Source organism: Medicago truncatula, chromosome 7 (assembly GCF_003473485.1).
Source record: "Medicago truncatula cultivar Jemalong A17 chromosome 7, MtrunA17r5.0-ANR, whole genome shotgun sequence".
Lineage (NCBI taxonomy): Eukaryota > Viridiplantae > Streptophyta > Magnoliopsida > Fabales > Fabaceae > Medicago > Medicago truncatula.
The window spans coordinates 3448151-3471566 of NC_053048.1; the positions used below are offsets into that span (position 1 = coordinate 3448151).

Genomic DNA, 23416 nt, shown 5'->3' on the forward strand with positions numbered 1-23416 from the left:
ACCCCTAGATAGAAGCATCTAGATCATAGGACCAGATGAGGATCAACTGCTCACCAAGAGGTAATCATATCTCAAAATGCGGCAACAAAAGACTGAATTTCACCAAGTAATTTCTTGATCTAAATCTTATGCATCATGAATTTCTTGATTTAAAGAAACTAATTCATTTTACAAAATATTACGTTTGATAAAATTACTTGTTTTATCCTATAATAAGATTTACTCTTTAAAATTTGAACGCGCACAATCTTACAATAATATTTTACAAGAAATTCATGATGAATTCGTTGTTTTAAAATTAGAAATTGTTCTTATTAATTACAAAAGTAATATTGTAGACTTAAAAGTTTATACTTAGTATTTAATATTTTTTCAGGTCATAGTATTTTAATATTTTTTTCTCTCTTCTCTTCTCTTCTCTTCTCTCAAAAAGAGTATTTTAATATTTTTTAAATAATACTAGAAAGTATATTCGAGTCCTAGGTTTATTTTTTAGTCTTGGTGAGCTTCTGTCATTCAACTAATCTAAACTTTTTTTTTGAAAGAGTCTAAACTTTTTCTTATAAAAAAAAATGCACTTTTTCACGTATTCTCTTTGATTCATTATTCGTATTTTTCTTTTTATCTTTTCTTAAGTGCTACTTTTTCTTGAAAAAATTTCCTAAGTTCAAATATTCTTTTTCAAAGGATGGCGAATAACAGCAATTATTTCAAGCTTACTAAATTAGACTACGCAATTGCCAAGCACCACATTTGAAAGAGTGAAGCATGACTCAAAAGTAAGATTAATCTTAAAATTTAGATCGGGTCTAACTTGATTATCGCTCTTCTTCTATTCCCTTTGAGCTAATGCTCATTGTTGCAATGATCACATTTATTAGGTGGTACTCAGAATCTAAATTGGGAGAGTTTGGATTGAGCAAAAGGGATCTTTTATTGGCCTATTTTTTAGCAGCAGAAAGTATATTTGAGCCTGAAAGGTCTCAAGAGAGACTTGCATGGGCCAAAACCACAGCATTGCTTAAAACAATTACATCTTATATTTGGGATGAAGATTTGAAGAAAGACTTTGTTAAAAAATTCAATAACCACATCATATATGGTAAGTAGGTAATTGTAAGATAGTAAAACCTCGTCTAATCATACAAAGATCGTCATATATGGTAAATTATATGGTACACCCAATATATTTAAGTGTACCAGTACACCTACTCTTTAAATTAATAGTTAAATAAGTTATTTTTTGAAGAAAAATATTATTTTTTATCATTTATGATTATAATAATTAAATCTTATTCATCAAAAATGTCAACAAAATAAAATTATTATTCTTAAAATTTTTATCACTCATAATTGAGAACATTCATTATTTTTTATGATAATATGTAAAAAAAAATTACTATAATTCTTATAAACAATGAAATGATATTTTTTTCTTATGAAATAATGTTCTATAAAATATAAATATTGACAAATAGCTATTTATTACATAAAAAATGATCGTTAATTTATAAAATTATGAAGCAAGACTGGAGTACCGGTACACCTCACTTTGTGAGTGTACCGTAGAAGTTCCCGTCATATATTTCTACCAAAGGTCGATAAAGTGCTAAGCATCTCGACTCCATAAGGACGAGAATGTGAGATTAAATCGTAGTAATCGTACTCTAAATTAATCGGTCATCGGAAGATCGGTCCTTACTCCAAACGAGTCAAAAGTCTTAATTACGATGATAAAATATGATAGTAAGATCATTTTGTTTTGTATACTTTTAGGCTCTGTTTGGATAAGCCTGAACTAACGGAATAGAGCGGAATGACACGGAATGGAGCGGAACGGAATGGAATAAAAATGTCATTCCATTGTGTGGATATTTTCTGACGGAATGGAACTAACTTCTCACTCCATTATTTAGAAAATGGACGGAACAGAAAATATTATAACTTTTTTATTCCATTTTGATCCTTTAGTTTAAAATATCAATTTGTTGAATTGTCAACTCAATTCAATCAATATATAGTTATTTTGGTATCAAATAACACTAGAATAAACGAGTACAAAATAAACACAAGTAACACCGTAAATTCGATATATTTTTACGAGTTTTTTTTTTTTAACGAGCAATTTCATTTAGGAGCTTCAAAGTTAATACATGTTCATACCAAAACAACAAAATAATATATAGTACTGATTAATTAGAATTTAAGATATTGTGCAGTCCATGATAATGGTTCCTACATAATATACAATAGTTGTATTTCCATTTGGTAGCTTAAACTTCATAGGCTTAATTTTAATAAAATTAGAACAATTATTGAATGGCTAGAAAACACGCTGGAAAATAGATGTAATAGATTTATGATTGAATGGATATTAATTAAAAGAAGTGGTAGTAGAAACGAGACTGGAAATAGTAGTAGAAGATAGGAAAAGCAAGAAAAAAGAAGATACGGTGAACTCCATTCCATTTCATTCCATCATTTTCCATCAATCCAAACATAATCTTAAGGTGCTTTGGATGGAAGATTTAAGAGGGGAAGGGAGGGAGGGCTTAGTTTTCTTTTTCAAATTACAAACTTATAAAATGATTTTTAGAAAATTGAATTAACAATATGATAAATGATCATATAATACTTCATAAATACTTGATTTATTTTGAAAAAACATTTTACATTGTTCATAATTTAAAAAAGGGTTAATAGTGTTTTTCACCCCTGTAATATATGTTATTTTCGGTTTTCGCCCCTATAAAATTTTCGGTTTGATTTGCACCCTCGTAAAATTTTTATTTTCCGGAAAACACCTTTAATAGGCCATTCAAAAACCAAAATTTCTTAAAAAAAATTCTGAAAATGGTTTTTTTTTTAAATGATTTTATTTTTCCTGTTGTCCTACCAATTGACCAAATGAAAAAGAAACTCATGGCTACCAAAAATGGAGAATCAAACATAAGTAGATCAATAGGAACCACCTAACCAAGTTGGCAAAAGTTTCAAGCATCTTATGCATTTTGACTTTTTTTCTTTCATGTTATTGTAGTGTTGGCTAAGTGTGACTAAGTGTTGGCCATTGGAAATCTGACCAAATATTCAATCCACAATAGAAGCATCTTCTACAACTCACTCACTCTATATGCCATAAGCTCCGTTGCTATCAAAATGACAAGGTTAGTGACAACACGAACATTTTGCAAGATTAAAATGCTCGACAAAAACGTAGTTATGCATTTGATTTAGTTTCGCAATTTAGATCATCAAATCAAGATTAGACAACGTATATTCCCACTTTGATAATCGGGTCAAAAATATATTGTTAAAATGCGACTCGTCCTATCTTAATCAAACAGTCCTGATATCTGATACCGTGGATGTAGGGGATCAACATCTCATTATATCCTAGGGCAAATGAGCTGCATTCCAAATGTTATATGGCAGAGCCACTAAGGCTTGAGGGGATGCACCTGAACCCCCTGGCTTTCAAAAGTTTACACGTATATATATATATATATATATATATATATATATATATATATATATATGTGTGTGTGTGTGTGATATTGTTACACTCTGAACCTGCTGAGATTTTAACTTGGCACCTCCTCAATTCAATATTCTCTTGCCTGCTTGCTTCTTTCGGTCTTTGGAGTCCCAACACAATAGATTAACCAATAGCTCTCAAATCAAGTTTTCTATATAATGATTATTGTACCTTTTGACTTTTCTTCGTTCTCTTTTTGCAAGCATAGAATAATAATAGTTCAATTCAATTTTATGTTTTAGTTCTACATTGATTTTTATCTTTGTTTTTATATATAGTTTTGTTTATAAAAGGCAAATCTATGGGTAGAACCCTTATTATGGGTTTGAATTAAAATTAAGGCTTAAATGCTCTTTTGGTCCCTTAACTATTTAATTGGTATCGCTTTGACCCGTTAACTAAAAAAAAGATTGTTTGAGGATTTTAAGTTTTTTTTTAGTCTCGTTTTGGTCCCTTCTATTAGGTTTCCGTTAGTTTTAATAAAAAAACGTTAAGTGTGGACACGTGTCACCTTGTCATTGGCTCTGAAATTTTATTTTTTTTACAAAAAAAAAATTATTATTTTTTTAATATATATATTTTATTTTTTTGTAAAAAATTCCTAGAACCAATGACAAGGTGACATGTGTTAACTCTAGGACACGTGTCAAGTTGTCATTGGCTTTGGGATTTTTTTTTTTAAAATATATATATTTTAAAAAAATAATAAATTTATTTTTGTAAAAAAAAAAAAACTTAGAGCCAATGACAAGGTGACACGTGTCCAGAAGTTAACTTTTTTTTAAAACTCTAACGGAAACCTAACAGAAGGGACCAAAACGAGACTAAAAAAAAAGTTAAAATCCTCAAATAATCTTTTTTTTAGTTAAGGGACCAAAGCGATACCAATTAAATAGTTAAGGGACCAAAAGAGCATTTAAGCCTAAAATTAAATAGGCCTAGCCATTATCCTAAACTACAAATACTGAAATCTAATCGTATAACTAAAATATAAAACATATGATAATTCTTAATTGTTTACTATAACTAATTAAAATGGATAATCATAAGAATATATATGTTTAATATTTATGTTTAGTTTGTGTATATATAATAATTGTTAGGTTAAATAATATCAAAGGTCCTTTAAATTATTTATTTGTAATAAGTAGGTTTTTAAGTCTTTTTTTGTATTACTTAGGTTTTTTATGTTAATTAATTGTAACAAGTTGGTCTTTAAGTTTTTTTCGTACTAATTAGATCATTTAAGTTATTTAACCGTAATAATTTTTGGGTATTTTAGATCTTAAAAATGTAAGTTATTCTGGGCCTAAAAATTACAATTAAAATTACGAAAAATATTTAAATGACAACTTTATTACAATTAAATAACTTAAAAGAACATCTGGTGTAATTTAGCCTAATTATTATTATTAAGTAAAGTTAGAAAGCTTTTACCTATTTCAAGAGTTTAATAGTGATTAGAGACATGTTTTGGATTGGGAATTTTTCGGTTTTTAGCCCCGTCAATGTCCTTGAAAAGAGATGAATGTAAATCTCTCTGTACATATTTTTTGAGCTTGAAGATTTTCTCTACCTTATACCAGAGCATCATCCTCTTATCCTAAATTTTCTTTATGAGAAAAAATTTCCGCACCCCCTACCCCATGGTCCTGACTACGCCACTGATTTTACTCATTGCATGCTCTTAATGCATTTTTTTTAACTTCCCCACTTGTACATGTATAAACAAATCAAAGAAGCATATGCTAATGTATAAATAGATGTTCTACCTAAAACAAATAAAAAATTACATAGATATGATTTATGAACTAATTTAGTAAAGTAAACTCAACTAGGATGGACCATGGTAGTATATCATTTGTTGATTAGTTTGATATACAGAATTTTATATTTACTTTTTTTTTTGGGGATAACAATTACCAGGTTAAGAGTAGCAGCAGCAATACACATGAAAAAATCACCAATTCAGAGACAGAGTCAAAAATGCAAGAACTTGTAGAATTGGTGTTCCAAAAATCTCCAAATGATATTGATTTCAATATCAAGAATACTTTCTTTACAGTTGCAAGGAGTTTTTACTATGCAGCTTTCTGTGATTCAAAGACCATCAACTTTCATATTGCCAAAGTTCTCTTTGATAAAGTCCTTTAATCCAGTTTAATGTCTTGAAATGGATGGGTATTAGATTTCATTTTCATTGTACATGTGACAGTGATACTTAAAATAGAGGAAAATATCAATAATTATTATTCAATATATTTCATCTAAATTGTACTAAATGAGTACTTATTATTACTGCAACTTTGGTTTTATATTTTCATCTCAACTAACATTGTGAGATTAAGTGTTTGTTTGTTTGATTTCGACATTCAGTAATATTATTTTTTTAAGCATGCATACATATATATATGGGTTAGGATCAAATGACACCAAGGTGTCAAATTAAATATGACACTAAATCTCATCCATTCAATTTGTTTAATCTAAAGGCTTAAAACAAACACTAAAACAATTAATGTAATAAAATATTTCTTGATTTTTTTTTCTCTATCTTTCCTTTAATGGATCCTAACTCATATAATGTTGTGTGATTGAGAGAAATAATACACACATAATAGAAAACTACAAGCCATTGATTAAATAAAATAAACGGTTGAGATTTTGTGTCAACGAATTCGTTAACACCTAGTGTTAACGGATCCTAACTCATATATATATATATATATATATATATATATATATATATATATATATATATATATATATATATATATATATATATATTAAATAGAAAATCAGTTGTACTCTATCACGGATATTACATATAATTCATTTTACACTATTGATGTTGTATTGGAGTTCTACATTGCTCAAATTTCTAGATTATGGGATGTATGAATGTGTTTGAGAACTTTCATCATTTGAGCTAGCTTTTGATGAGTCTTAAAACCCATTTAAATATGGTATGTGATAGGTGATGAATATTACTCTAACTACTTCTATCTAAGAAACTAAAGATAATACTCAAATTCTTCATTAATTCATTTATAAGGTCATACAATTCTTATATAGGTAAATGCACACCCACAATAAGACAAGTGTACCCAAACATATTCAATATTACTCCCTACAGTAGATCCTTCTAGATTAAGGTGAGCCGTCTTTGCTTTTAGAACCAGATGAGTCACGATATGAGTGCTCCTTATTTAAAGTATCCGATCATTACCTATCCTTCAAGATCATCCTTATTCTCAAGGCTGTAGAAATTGGTTAAATGGATTAGTTTTCCATGATCTCACTGCTTGCTCTGAGAGGACCTTGATGTTGAAGACACACACAAATGTTGACTATGATCCCATTGTTTGAAGTGGACACAAGGAATTAGATACTCACTGATGGTTGCATGTTGCATCTCTTTTAACATGGAGTAGTTTGCGTGAATATCACCTGATAATCTCTTTTACGGCTGCAATTTGAGAAGTAGGTCATTAACTACCATTTACATTTTGCCACAAATCATTAATAATTCCCAAAAGAACAAGAACATTGGACCATCCATGCTGCCTTGAATAAGCTTCTAAGTGAAAAGTATTGCATACACTAAACATATCATTACCAAACCCTCTAAAAGTGATCTTGTCCACAAGATCAAAGTATAGCAATGTATATATCAACACATACTCAACCGTAGTATTTCTACTCATGACAGTTGTTAAATCAAACCATGGTCCTAACTTCACAAATTTCTCATTGAAAATTAACGCAAGGTTACCACACCATAGCTTCCAATCAGCGGTTCAGCTTCAAGGTAAAAAAGAGAACTAACACAATTAACTAGACAACCCATACAAAAAATCATGTACCGAACATGTTCGGATTTTAAAATTCAAATACTCCCTCACCCTGTAAAGTACGAACTTTAACACAGTCTTGACATTTTTGGATTGTATAATCCAAATATTTTTAGGATGTTTTCGAATTATATAATCTGAACTAACTCGGAGTTTAGACGGTTACTTGCTCATCAAAAGTAATTATGGAACACGTTTTTCTTTGAGTTTTACAAGTTGTAATGACTGGTCAGACAAATTGAACACGTTTTTTTGACCCTCATTTATGAATCGTTACATTCTACGCACTCATTCTTCACAAATTCCACACTATAAATACCCATTAATCCTTCAAAATTTCTCATTCCATCATCTGACATTCTCTTGTTCCCTTTTCTTCTACAAAATGCTTCAACCGTTGGCATTTCAAAGGTGATGATGCCACTCTGCAAATTGGCACCATTTACTTGAGTGTAAGGTTGATTTGTTTGGATGTTAGGTTGACCATCAAAGTCTCATTTGTCTTAGAGAGCAAACAAACTTTACCCCCAACCTCCTTCCCCCTCCATCTTCTTTTCCACCCCTCTCCTTTCCCCTCCATCTTCTTGCACCACAGGTTTAACATTAGGTGTTTAATAAAATATCCATGGTGTTTAACAATTTTGTGTAATAAGCTTCAATTTTATTGTAAATATACTATAAAAATATTTATATATTAATAAAATGAGAATTTGTATCATCTTTGTTTCTTAACTTTTCTTTTCTGTCTATTTCATTTATTTTATGTTCATTTTTAATTATGTCATTGTAATTATATGCGTCACTGTTGTTCTGAAAATCTAGGAAATACAAAAATTCAAATTATATAATCCAAAAATCTGAATAATCTAGTTCATATTTCATAATTAGAACAAAGGGTAATTTCAAAAAAAAAAAAAAAAAAAAGCGCATGAAAAAGTCATAAGGTAGGAAAAAAAATACTCTTACAAATATATTGAATTTAAAGCTAACCTGAAGTTACTTAGTGTTTCGACCCTTAGTATGTATGTATACCCTTAGTATGTATGAATACACATTTCACTGCAAATTTTGATGCATTTTACTGTGAAAATGGAGAAGCTATAAATTGTAGCTTCTAACAGAACGTGCGTCCATGTTAAGGCAGCCACTGAAAACAAAACACATACTATATATAATATGGAAGGAAGAATCTCAAGTAGTTTGAAATATGCCATTCATCCATTAGTGGGAATCTTTAGAGATGTCATTTTCGTCTGTTTGCCTCTCCTTTGACTTGCTACCTACCTTAAACTCCCAAGTTCCACCTATCAACACACACATCATGTCTACTCATCACTTGCTTCCCTCTTTCTATTCTTCTAATTACCATTTCTCTTTTCCATCTAATATCTCTTCCTCTTCTTCTCTCTACTCCAAATCCTCTCTAGGTATGTGATTCATTAATTTCTTATATATGTTGTTCTTGTTGCTCTATACAACCCATACATAAATTATTTGAACACACAAATTTAACATCAAATTTCGAAAAAAAATTAAAAAAGTTGTGTTTCTTATTTTATTATTTATTTATTTATTTATTTTATAGGTTCTATATCGTTTGTTCCTAAGGAGAATAAAGAGAAAAGGTGCAAAGCAATATCCAAATCACAAACTCAAGGTATACGTAATTTTTTATGGTGGTCCACGATCATTGCTCTATTGTTGCTCCTAGTAGAGGAGCAGAGTCCTAGTGTTAGGATTAAGTATAGTGATGTGGAATATTCACACATTTGAGAGAGATATTGTTGATATTAATCAACTCTGAATAATAATCTCATATCGACTATGAATCATTTTAATATTGTTTATATATAATAACAATGACATATATTCTCAATGCCTTAAATATTTTGTGGAGATGTGGTATTTCGAACTCTTGAGTGGTGTACTACATCATTAGATTTTATTATATAAATAAGTAAATTTAATATTTGATTTTGTTTTGCAGAATATCATGAAGAGTTTGAAACTAATGTAAAAACGTTAAAGTTGTGTGAGACTAACGTGGAGGATGACAAAGTCATAGATGATGAGGAGGACCAAGATATTGTGGTACTTTTAAGATTAATTAATATTTATTTATAGTTTGCCTAAAAAAAATAGAGTTTTTTCTTTACAAAAACAAAATGATATTCATTCATTTAAATTGATATAATACATCAGAATAAATATCGCTAAAAACGTAAAGGATAAATCTATGAACAAACTCACAACACACAAGTTAATAACATACAACGGCAAAATGTCTATAAATAATTAAGCGTTAATAGTGTTTTTCACCCCTGTAATATAGGTCATTTTTGGATTTCGCCCCTGTAAAATTTTCGGTTTGATTTGCATCCTTGTAAAACATTTTTTTTTTCCAGAAAACACCCATCCCCCATCCAACTCAGCAAATTCGCTTATGTGGCGCTGATTTGGCTTTTTTTTTATTTTTTATTATTTTTAATTGGCCACGTGTTAAAAAAAATTTCACATCAGATTTTACTTTAAAAATATTTGAAAATAAATTTTAAAAAATAAAAAAAATCATAAAAATATTCAGTTTCTTTTTCAAAAATTTAATAAATTGAAAAATAATTTTTAAAAAATTCGGAAAAAATATTAAGATTTTTTCCGAAATATAAAAAAACAGAAAAATAGTCATATTCTTTGGAAAAATCGAAAAAAGCTCTGATTTTTTTCAAAAATTTAAAAAAAAAACTATTAAGATTTTTTTCGATTAAAAATGATTTTAAAAAATTCTGGAATATAATTTTCAAAATACAAAAAATAGTAAATTTTCAAAATAAAAAAAAAGGTCATATTTTTTAAAAAAATTTAATTTTTAAAAATCTGGATACAAATTTAGAGGGTTTTAAAAAAGTCGTGGAAATTCCATTTTTCCTAGAATTAAGCTTTTCCTTAGAGGAGGTAGTAATCATAAATCTTATATTTCTTGAATGAAATGATTTTTTTCCCAATACTTTATTAAAATTGTGGAATAAAATTTTTGACTAAAAAATCTGAATTTTTTCTATATTTATATACAGATTTTTTTTAAAAAAAATCTGACCTCTTTCGTAATTTTGAAAATTTGCTTTTTTTTTATTTTGAAAATTAAATTCCAGAATTTTTTAAAATATTTTTAATTTTTAAAAAAATCTTTTCTAATTTTTGAAAGAAGAAAAAAATCTAATTTTTTTTTCGATTTTTAAATTTTTTGGAAACAAATATGACTGTTTTTTTATATTTCGGAAAAAATCTTAATATTTTTTTTATTTTTAAAAATTAATTTTCGATTTTTAAAATTTTTGGAAAAAAAAACTGAATATTTTTTTGGATTTTTTTTATTTTTTAAAAATAAAATCTTATGTGAATATATTTTTGACACATGGCCAATTAAAAAAAATGTCAAATCAGCGCCACGTAAGCGAATTTGCTGAGTTGGATGGGGGAGGAGTGTTTTTTGGAAAAAAAAAGTTTTATAAGGATGCAATTCAAACCGAAAATTTTATAGGGGCGAAAACTGGAAATGACCTATATTACAGAGGTGAAAAGCACTATTAACCCAATAATTAATATGATAAAATCTAAATCACCATAATACTCATTCTTCCGGATCTACAACTTGACGTCAAAATCATTAATTGAATCCGTGATTGACTGAAGTTGATCCTTCAATATGAACCAAACGAACATCGCAACAAAACGTGAAATCAAATAATGTCGCACAAGACTACGAACAACACAACACAGCCCTCAGACGACGAAATCATGAAGAAGAAAAACACAAAACAAAACACTTGATATCAGTGGTAATCGGTTATTTAAATCAAAAGAAAAGAGAAAAAAGATGTTGAGGAGTGATTCTATGATAAAAATGACCTAAAACCACCCATCTTCGAAGAGTGAAAGAGAAAGAAAATTTAGAAAAAAGTTGGAATTTCTCTCACTAAAAAACTAAGTTGGTTACTATTGTGTATTTAGAGTTACTTATATTCAATCACACTTTATAATTTTATTTTCTTAATCTTTTTCATTTGGTTACTACAATACATTAATTAATATACATTTTATGGTTAATAAGAAGGTCGGTTTAGTGAACTCAATCAAATCAATATTGAGTTCATTGGAAGATGGAAAGACAAATATGTCTGCTTATGATACTGCTTGGGTTGCACTTGTGGAAGATGTGCATACTAGTGGTACACCACAATTTCCATCTAGTCTAGAGTGGATTGTGAAAAATCAACTTCAAGATGGTTCATGGGGTGATAGTCAACTGTTTTTAACACATGATCGGATCCTTAGCACACTGGCTTGTGTTATTGCATTAACAACATGGAATATGCACCCTGAAAAGTGTGACAAAGGTAATATACATTAACATATTAGTCTTGTTATCAAGATTTTAAATTGTTATCATATTTATATTGTGGAGAATTGAGGTCAAATATGGCTGATATCGTCATGTGTATGTGTATATATAGCAATGTCATTTTTCAGAGAGAATCTTGACAAGCTTGAGGATGAGAATGAGGAGCTAGCTGGTTTTGAAGTTATATTCCCTTCACTTCTTGATAGAGCTCGTAGATTGAACATTGATGTGCCAAATGATTCTCCAATATTAAAAAACATTTTTGCAAAGAGAGATGAAAAACTTAGAAGGTACTCCCTCCGTCCCAAATTATATGTCACTTTAGAAAAAATATTTATTCCAAATTGTATGTCGTTTTACAATACCAATGAAAAATTAATGTTACTTTTCCTATTATATCCTTAACTATATATTACTCTTTTTTCTTTCAATTCCTTCATTTATCTTTCTCATGTCATTTATTGAGGACAATTTTGTAAAACAACTCATAATATCTCTTTCCCACACAATATTAATTACATTTCTTAATATGTGTGAAATGCCCAAAACGTCATACAATTTGGGACGGAGGGAGTATTTGAAAAATGAGATAATTATGATTTAATAAATGAATTATTGTTGCAATTTAATCATATAGAGTTTTTGTTTCTTCAACAAAAAAAATACAGAGTTATTGTTATGACCTGTTTAATCATTTTTTAGGGTGTTGGGTTATATGATTGGATGTTTATTTATAAAATGACTAATTTGTAAACGTGAGACTCATTCATTTTTTATTTTTTTTAAGGAAACGTAAGACTCATTTAGATATTCAAATAAAAAGTAATACATCTCACACAAAATATTAAAGATATTACAATTTTCACTTATTTACAGTTTTATCCCTTCTATAGTTATATATTGTTTACTTTGTCGTAATTTTATAACTTAAATATGTGTGTGGTCCGTGCAAATAGGGTTCATTTGAATTTTTGTCTCTATACTTACTAATCCTTCAAATATTGTCATGCAATTACTAATCATTTGAGTTTTGGTCTTTGGGATCATAATGTCACTGATGTGGACGTGATTAGGTGATGTGTCCACTATTGATTGGACTAAGAGGATGCTGACTCAGAATTTTTTACTTGAATGAACCAAAATGTCCTTAATGAAAACAGGCATGCTAAAATGACTAACAAAAGAAATTAGAACAACAAAAGAAAACAAAAGGGGACAACAAACACTTGAAATTCACACAACAAAATAATAAAAAAAAAACATCATCATACATCAGAATTCAAGAGCAAAAGATTGTCACAGAACCAAAACCAAACCTCAATTATCACTTTCCCAAAACCAGTGGCCTTTGAAACAAACAAATTATAGCTTTCATCCACTTCAAGGTGAAGCTGCAACACAAATCAATTTTCAAATTTCAAACTAAAAACTTTCACAAAAACCACAAAAGAAAAGACAAGACAAAAAGTAACTCACCTCTTCACTTTTAGAATGAACAAAAATATTCAATTTTGTAACATCATAAGAAAACCGAAGTTGTAACGATTCTTGACTCACTTTTGGGTTGTTGCATCAAAGTTCTTAAGTTTTTGGCGTGACTGCACTTTCAAGAGAGAGAACTGAGTTTTGAAGAAGAACAAGATGATGGGAAGGGCAAACTGGTAATTTCACAGTGAACTCAATACATTAACGGCAAAATCGTCCCTTAAATTTAGGCATGGCAACAAAATCCATACATGCGGTTACCCGTCCGAACCAAACCCAATTTGACGGATTTTCCTCGTTTTAACTGAGTTTGAGTATGGGTATGGGTTTTCCCCGATTTCAAAACACGGGTATGGGACGGGTAACAGGAATATAGGTACCCACCCCGAACCCATACTCATACACATCCCAAATGTAAAAAATTATTTTATGTTGATATGTCATGTTATTTTGTTTGATAATTGTCATGTTAATAAAAACGCTAAAGTGCACTTTCCCCCCCTAATTTTCAAAAACTTGCAATTTTGGCCCCCTAAGTACCAAAACCACAATTTAGCCCCCTTAAGATTTAGCCCCATTGCAACTTTGGTCCTTTTGAACAATTTTGACCTAGTCAACGCTGATTTGGCATGCCACATGTGTATTTTTAATTTTATTTTTTTTTAAAAGCCACATAATCATTTATTAAATTAAAAAAAATGAAAAAAGAAAAAAAAATCAGAATTTAAAAAAAATAATAATAGAAAAGGAAAATAAAAAAGGTATAAAAGATTCTTCTTCTTTCCATAATTCTTTTTTTAAAAAAAAAAATCTGATTTTTTTTTAATTTTTCAATTTCTTTTTTCATTTTTTTAATTTAATAAATGATTATGTGGCTTTTAAAAAAAAGAAAATTAAAAAATACACATGTGGCATGCCAAATCAGCGTTGACTAGGTCAAAATTGATCAAAAGGACCAAAGTTGCAATGGGGCTAAATCTTAGGGGTGCTAAATTGTGGTTTTGGTACTTAGGGGGCCAAAATTGCAAGTTTTTGAAAGTTAGGGGGGGAAAAGTGCACTTTAGCCTAATAAAAACTACCATTGATATTTAAAGGATCAACTAAATCATTCCGTCTAACAAATGTTGAAGTGAGCATATTGTTGGATAATGTATTACAACGTTGCTCATGGAGATGCAAAAAAAAACTTCTATTTTTTATTAAAAAAAAAATTATTCGATATACGGATGGGATGAGGCGGGGATACCCGAACCCGTCGGGGATGAGATTCAATTTCTCATCCCCGTTGGATATGGGTAGGGTAACGGATAAGTAGATGAGAATCGGATATGGGGACGGGGAGGGTAAAACCCGTCCCCACCCCGCCCCATTGCCATACCTACTTAAATTATTTTTTACTTAGTCATCACTGGCCTAGCCCAGTCATCTAGTGCCATGTCTCTGCTACGCATTACTCATATGTCATATCAGTAATCAAATGAGATTAGAACCAAAATTCAAATAATTAATAATTGCATGACAATTTTGGAATGAATAGAGTAAGTACAAGGACAAAAATTCAAGTTAACCCTATTTATAGGGACTAAACACATATTTAAGCCTAATTTTAATGGCAAATTCTATGGTACATCCAACATTTTAAGTGTACCGATACACCAAACATTAAATTAATAATTAAATTGATTGTTTTTTGAAGAAAAAATAATTATTTTCTATCATTGACAATTATAATAATTAAATCTTATTTACCAAAAGCGTCGATGAAATAAAATTTACTTTTTTTTTAATTTTTATTGCTCATAATGAAGAATATTGATATTTTTTTTATGAGAAAATGTTAAAAATTTAATATAATTTATATAAACAATGAAATGATGTTTTTTTTTCTCATGAGATGATGTTTTCTAAAATATAAATAATGACAAATAACCATTTATTTCATAAAATAATCATTAATTTATAAATTTATGAAGCAGAGTATCGGTACACCTCAATTTTAATTACTTAAATTTTTCTTAAAAAAATATTATGTTAATCTTAATCTTAATAATATGCACATTAATGAATGAGAAAATTAAAGAAAATTGTAATCTTAATTTTATCTTATCTTAATGTGTTTGTTGTGGTGTTGTTGGAAATAGAATACCAAGAGAGATGATGCACAAAATACCCACAACTTTGCTATATAGCTTGGAGGGAATGTCAGACTTGGATTGGAAACAACTTCTAAAATTGCAATCTCAAGATGGATCATTCTTGACTTCTACGTCTTCCACAGCCTTTGCACTAATGCAAACTAAAGATGAAAATTGCTTCAAATATTTGAATAAAATTGTCAACAAGTTCAATGGGGGTGGTAAAGTGCTACTATCTATTGGCTTGACTATTAGCTTTTTCTTTAAACTTTCACTATTCATGTATATACCCTCTTTTTATAATATAGTATGTTAAATTATACCACCTTGGCCCAAACCAAAGATATCAAATTTCTTTAACCATTTTTTACTGATATTTAAAATCGGAAGGAGTATCATCTATAATATTTTTTGTTTTTGTCAAGCCACATATAATACAATATCTTTACTAATTTGACTAAGGCATGATTGTTTATGTATATACATATATCAGTACCATTTGCATTTCCTCTGGATACGTTTGAACGTACTTGGGTGGTTGATCGCCTTGAACGCCTTGGAATTTCGCGGTATTTTCAACAAGAGATCAAAGATTGTATGTGTTATGTTTATAGGTAAAAAATTTAGGCTCTCCTCGGAATCCAACATTTTTTAAATGTCCTTTTCCTCTACAAGCAATTGTATAAAATTTCAGATATTGGACTGAAAAGGGCATCTTTTCCGGAAGAAATTCAAATGTTCAAGATATTGATGACACATCAATGGCTTTCAGATTACTAAGATTACATGGCCACCATGTCTCAGCCAGTGAGTATTTTATTAGTTGATCACCCATTAATATAATATATTTATGCAATGGTAATGGATTTTAATTTCATATTTTGTTATAGATGTGTTTAAGAACTTTGAAAGAAATGGTGAATTCTTCTGCTTTGCTGGTGAACGCACACAGTCTGTGACCCCAATGTATAGCCTATACAAAGCCACTCAAGTGATGTTTCCAGGAGAGAAAATCCTTGAACAAGCCAAGCATTTCTCTGCCAATTTTTTGAGGGAGAAGAGTGAAGCAAATGAACTAATAGATAAATGGGTCATTATGAAGAACCTGCCGGGAGAGGTATGTAATAGTGTTAAGAAAATTTAGTCTTTATTTTTTTTTTGGTTAAGAGTCTTTATTATTATTTAGTCTCTACAATATGTTTGGTTATTGAATTTTTAAATAATTTTTTTTCAATTTGGACCGCCGATATTATATTAAAGGCTTGCGAGCCCTCAATAAAGGCTTGCCGACAGGGGGGCGTCTTTGGTCTTAGAAGGCATAAACCGCCTTTCCCATCTTCTAGAACACTCGCCTGCTGTCTTGGAGTCTAAGTTACTTGTGGTCTAAGACACGAAAATATAAGCTCAAAGAGACGGTAAATGTCCCTCTTGAGAGCATTCTCATGGCATGATCTAATGAGACTAAACCCTAGTTTCTTCATCGTACTTTTCAGCAAGTACACAATTGATAAATTAAACATGAGTTTTTAAAATTTAAAATATTTATCATGTGATACCTTTACACTCTCTTCTTTTACTAAAAAACTATAATTTGTTTTAAACGTTGAAAACTAAAAAAAAATCCAAAATAACAAAAATTAAAACTAAAATAAAATGTTAGAAAGAGAAATTGTTTGATGTACATCTCATATGAGTGTATGCATCTTTAAGAGATAGAGAGAAAATGTAATAAATATAATGAGGTATTAACGTTGATAATATGATAGATAAATAGAGATAGAGATAAAATAAAATGTTAAATGAATGTTAAAAAATATAAAGTGTACATTTATAATTGTTGAATTTGGGTATATTTGCAAAGTGTGATAACATTCTTGATAAAAAGAACTCTATTTATTTAGATTTTTCTAGGGTCTAAAGTGAGAATGTCTTGAAAATTATGGGATCATTTTAGGAGTTTGGTCTTGAACACAATTTGATGTGTACTAATTTTTTCGATTTTTTTAGATTTATTGAATAACTAAAGTATATGATTTATAATATAGACCAATACGTCAATTATTCAATAAGTATAAATACTGATTTTGGAGGGAGTATATAGCAAGGTATTAGGTGGCTCAAAGTCGATAATTTATGAAGAAGTTGGCACCACACATTCCTACACAAATGAATACTCATTTGGTCCCTAATTATAGCTCTCAATTTTTTGGATACATTTATTATTATGATTTAAATATAACCTTAATTAATACTATTACTTTGCTTTGTAATAGACTATGTATAAATTTCCTCCTGAGCTTAGCACAGTTGGTATAGACAACGCATAAAATATGTAAGGTCTGGAGTTCGAACCCTGGCCATCGCAAAAAAAAAAAAAAAAAAAAAAAAAAAACTATATACAAATGACAATTTAGTAATATTCTTAGACAAAATATACACATTAATTATATTTACATTTTTTATGTAAGTCAAATTTGCAATCAATGCTTATATTTTAAAACAAAACCGTGGCATGCAATAGCTTTAAAACTTTTAGGGAGAGCTTGTCTTCCATTTAGGTCCCACAATGTTCGAGAGATTAGACTCACCAGTTGTACGCGGAGGATACCCGATTTACAGATAAAAAAAAGGAATGACTAATAATCCTTCCGTTCTAAATTATAATTGTATTAAGAAATGTAAATAATTTCATGTGAGAAAAAGATTTATAAGTTGTTTTATAAAATTGTCCATAATAAATGGTATGATAATGATAAATTAAAAAATGGAAAGAAGGGATAATAAATACTTAACGTTATATTATGAAATGCAACATTAATGTTTTATTGATATTGTAAAACGATTTATAATTTGGAACACATTTTCTCCCAGAATAATTTATAATTTGGGACGAATGGATTAGTAATAGATTAGTTCAACTAGTAAATAACTTGGATGTCTTAATTAAGTGGTCACGGTTCGATCTCCCGCTCTTGCGCATGAAAAATATATAACTGAAGAGAGGTAAATCCACTTTATGTGTCCTATAAATTTTTCAAATAAGATTAGTCATTATTAGACAACAGTGGAAAAACTTGTAATTTTGTACTAATAGCATGGTAATGAAAAGAAAAATAAAAAGGAAAATGCTAACTAGTTAGTGCCCTTAGAGCACCAATTAAAGAAACCAAATATAATATAAATGGTTAAATATGTTTTTGGTTCCTATAAATATATCAACTTTTCGTTTTAGTCCCTCTAAAATTTTCCTTTGATTTTTAGTCCTTATAAAATTTTCAATCTTCATTTTTTGTCCCTCTTTTAAAGTAAACTCATATGTAGAATTCATATTATTTAATAAAATTTTCCAGAAAAATTCAAAATATTATAATAATCACTCCAAAAAAAATTCAGAATTTTTGAAGAAAACATAAATTTAATATGAATTTTTATATCTTTTACGGTTAAAAATTCATATTTAATTTGTGTTTTGTTAAAAAATTCTAATTTTTTAAAGGAAATTTTTTTAGAATATTTTACACATTTCTGCATAATTTCATTAAAAAATACAAAAATTAAATTAAAAATAGGGACCAAAAGTTGTGATTGAAAATTTTATAGGGACTAAATGTTGAAGGAAAATTTTAGAGGGACTAAAATGAAAAATTGACATATTTATAGGGATCAAAAACATATTTAACCCTAATATAAATATCTTGAAATTTGTCTAATCAAAGTTTTAAAAGTATAAAAGACGATGTTTTCAATGTAAATATTTTTTTTTTTATTTTCTTAACTAATGGTTTGGGATACTAGTTAGCAAGACCCAAATAAAAATAATAGGAGTAATAGTGTATCTTCTTATGGCAGATAGCTTATGCATTAGACGTGCCATGGTATGCAAATTTGAGTCGTGTGGAGACAAGATTCTACATTGATCAATACGGTGGTGAAAGTGACGTTTGGATTTCCAAAACACTTTACAGGTACTTTGCAATATGTTCTTCTAACTAACATCCTTTTTTCTTTTTAGTCTAAATTTTTTATACAAATAAGTGTCAACCATGCATTGGATTAATTTCAACCAAGGCATCAATACCCCCCACTAACCTATTTAATTTGTCACAAGTTTTGAATATTTTTATTTATGTTTTGTATTAGATTATATTGAATAAACTATAGTTAGTTCATAACTAAACTATGGTTAGGTAGTTAAGAGTTTGTTACACTAACTCATCCTTATAAATAACTCTCATCATTGTATTTTCTTATTATCTTTTATTAAATCTAGTTCATTCTACTATAAATCTGTATGGATATCTCCCACATGAATACTCTTATGCTCTCTTTCTTGCTGATCACTGTGACCTTTATCCCTCGGATCGTTGTTGTAACCTTAATAGCAATTAAACAAAAAAATGGATACATAGGATCGAACTTGACGAACCCATTTACGGCTTATCAAAATAAACATCAGCCACACGTTAATGGTGGATCGATACTAGCAAGCACTATGATGAAAGTTTTCCCATTCAATTATTTTATTGTGGGTTCAGGAAGATGAAAAGATAAAAATGGGTTTATTAGAAATAATGTAGTAGGAGAGGAGAGATACATGTGTTTTTTAAATGGACTTTTTTAATCTTATCCATTTATTTTAGATCTAATGGTTAAGAAGTATTCTCACCATTCTCATATAAAGAAGACATTTTCACTAGATATGTCCATATATATATATATATATAGTCTTCCATGTATGAATTAATTCTGATGAATATTAATATCCACATTCGAAGATCTATATGATAAGTCGCAACTAATTTTAATTCGTTTATACTTCATACTGTTATTATACTCTAAATTTTGCAATTTTTTCTTGAATTAAATTACTCTTTTCAAAGGATGTTGAATGTGAGCAACAACAATTATCTCGAGCTTGCTAAATTAGACTACAACAACTGCCAAACACAACATCTAAAAGAATGGAGCATGATTCAAAAGTAAGATTAATCTTAAAATTTAGATTGGGTCTAACTCGATTATCATCGTTTTTCTTCTATTCACCTCGAGCTAATACTCATTGTTGCAATGATCACATTTATTAGGTGGTACTCAGAATCTAGATTAGGAGAATTTGGATTGAGCAAAAGGGAACTTCTATTGGCCTACTTTTTGGCAGCAGCAAACATATTTGAGCCTGAAAGGTCTCATGAGAGACTTGCATGGGCCAAAACAACAGCATTGCTTGAGACAATTACATCTTATGTCAGTGATGCAGATTTGAAGAAAGATTTTGTGAAAAAATTCAGTGACTACATCAATCGGCAAGACTATTCCATTGGAAGGTATGTTAACTTATACATATTTCTATAATATGGTACGTAGATAATTGTAAGGTAATAAAAGTCTTCTCGACTCCGTAAGAACGAGAATGTGAGATTAAATCGTTGCAAACACACTCTAATTTGATTGGTCATCAGAAAGAAAAAATGTTATAAGAAAAAAAGATAATTATGATATTACAAGGTCATTTTGCTTTTAAGATAGTACCTAATCTTTATACCACTACAGCATAATTAAGATTTAGTAACAGTTGAAAAATGTAACTAAATAAAAAAAAATGGTACTAAATTAATTTAGTAACATTTGACCAATTTATTAGGTAAAGTCCGTGTTACTAAATAGCTTCAGTAACATTTAATGTATTATTAGTAACATTCAAAAAATGTCGTATAATAATTTTGAGACTTTTTGTCCTTTTTGTCTCATAATAATTTTCTTAACTATTATTAAGGAAATAATTTAGTACATCTATAAACTAAATAGAAATAGTATTAATTACTATGTAGTTTAGACTAAGGTGAAATTGAAAATTTCCATTTTATATGTATGAGTGCAGGAGGTTGAACAAGAACAAAACAGGAGATGAACTCGTTGAGACACTTGTTGCAACCATAGATCAAATATCAGGAGATATATTTGTCTCTTATGGTCATGAAATTGGATATGATATGCATCAATGTGTGAGTCTTCCAATCCTCAATCCTTTTAATTAATATGCATGAATTTGACTGATTCGTTATTAGTTACACATACTTTTTGGAAATCATTTGTATTGGTTTTATCACAATTTAACAAAATCAAAATATCATGAAAAAAATGAAACATTGAGATGGTACTTTTGACAATTTTCAACCTCATGTATTATATATATTTTTTTAAATATAATAATAATAACCTTAAAAAACAATCCTAATGAAGTTTGAACCTAGCCATTTTAAGTGCAAAAATACGTGATGCAAAGATTCCTCTTAATTAAAGTTAAATTCAACCAAAACTCAGTCTTAATTTTATTGATACCATTTATTTTTGGTTTAATTGCATTTTTGAACTCCTATCTTTTCAAAAGTTGCAGTTTTGGATCCCTAACTAATTTAAATACAAAACAGCCCCCTATGTTTTGATTCTTTGGCAGTTTTGAACCCCCAGTCCATTGTTGACTCGGTCAACGCTAACGTGGCACCCTAAGTGAGGTGCCACGTGTGAATTTTTTTTTTTTTTTTTTGCCTTGGGGGTCCAAAACTGCCAAAGAATCAAAATATAGGGGGCTATTTTGTATTTAAATTAGTTAGGGGTCCATAACCGCAACTTTTGGAAAGATAGGGGTCCAAAAGTGCAATTAAGCCTTTATTTTTCATTGAAGTTTCAACATCAAAACTCATTTGTAATTTCATTGAGTTTTTGTTTTAAAATGATTTTATTTGTCTTGTTGTCCTATCAATTGACCAACGAGAAATGCTAACAACACACATTTTAACACACACTTTCCAATACACTCTCTTTGATTGGTTAAAATTCACATGAGACCCATCAAATTTACATGGGACCCACATATTTGGGTCGGACCCATGTGAATTTTAACCAATCAAAAAGAGTGTGTTGGAATGTGTGTTGCTAGCATTCTTATTGATCAACTGAAAGAAGTTCCTCTCTACCAAAAATGGAGAATCAAATATAAGTATATTAACACAACTACCAGATAGAAGTATTGGTTCAAATAAGCATTTTGACTTTTTCTTTCATGTAATTGTAGTGGAAAAAGTGGCTTTCAAGTTGGCAAAGTGAAGGAGACAAATGTGAAGGAGAAGCTGAGCTTTTGGTACAAATAATAAACCTAAGTGCTGGCCATTTGATTTCTGAGGACCAAATATGCAATCCACAATACAAGCATCTTCTTCAACTCACTAACTCTATATGCCATAAGCTCCATTGCTACCAAAAGGACAAGGTTAGTGACAACACAAACATTTTGTAAGATTCGATTTCTCGACAAAAACGAAATTATGCATTCAACTTAGTTACACAATTTTTATCATCAAATCAAGATTAAACGACGCATATTCCCACTTTGATAAATCAGGTCAAAAATACATTGTTGAAATGTGACTCGTCCTATCTTAATCAAACGGTCATGATGACCGATACTGACCCACTGTCGATCTAAGGAATCAACATCTCATTATATCATAGGGAAATGAGCTACATTCCAAATGTTATATATTTTTTTATTCATTGCATGCTCTGAATGCATTCTTTTAATTAACTTCCCCACTTGTACATATATAAACAAATGAAAGAAGCATATGCTAATGTATAAAATATTACATAGATCTCTTGACCAAAAAAATATATATTACATAGATGTTCTACAAAAAAATTAGTTTGGTATACTGAATTTTTTATTTACATTTTTTTGTGGATAACAATTACCAGGTTAAGAGTAGCAGCAGCAATACACATGAAAAAATCACCAATTCAGAGACAGAGTCAAAAATGCAAGAACTTGTAGAATTGGTGTTCCAAAAATCTCCAAATGATATTGATTTCAATATCAAGAATACTTTCTTTACAGTTGCAAGGAGTTTTTACTATGCAGCTTTCTGTGATTCAAAGACCATCAACTTTCATATTGCCAAAGTTCTCTTTGATAAAGTCCTTTAATCCAGTTTAATGTCTTGAAATGGAT

The 23416-nt window shown here is 29.2% G+C and overlaps 1 protein-coding gene across 1 annotated transcript; it reads left to right on the plus strand.

The window, feature by feature from the left end:
- The first annotated feature begins 8674 nt into the window (after positions 1–8674).
- LOC11422426 (ent-copalyl diphosphate synthase, chloroplastic) lies at positions 8675–23410 on the plus strand. The gene is made up of 15 exons (XM_024770682.2): positions 8675–8819; positions 8978–9049; positions 9380–9483; positions 11504–11786; positions 11904–12081; positions 15418–15632; positions 15905–16025; positions 16106–16218; positions 16302–16528; positions 19261–19376; positions 20292–20390; positions 20496–20735; positions 21290–21413; positions 22484–22678; positions 23164–23410. The coding sequence occupies exons 1-15, from the start codon at positions 8714–8716 to the stop codon at positions 23389–23391; spliced, it is 2421 nt and encodes an 806-aa protein (XP_024626450.2). The 5' UTR covers positions 8675–8713; the 3' UTR covers positions 23392–23410.
- The last annotated feature ends 6 nt before the right edge of the window (positions 23411–23416 follow it).

What these genes read in the sequence shown, in the direction of transcription:
- LOC11422426 (XM_024770682.2), top strand. Translation starts at nt 8,714, where the DNA reads ATGTCTACTCATCACTTGCTTCCCTCTTTCTATTCTTCTAATTACCAT. An exon ending in TGGCCACCATGTCTCAGCCA is followed by an intron (nt 16,219 to 16,301) that starts GTGAGTATTTTA and finishes ATTTTGTTATAG; the next exon opens with ATGTGTTTAAGAACTTTGAA. An exon ending in ATTGCTACCAAAAGGACAAG is followed by an intron (nt 22,679 to 23,163) that starts GTTAGTGACAAC and finishes AACAATTACCAG; the next exon opens with GTTAAGAGTAGCAGCAGCAA.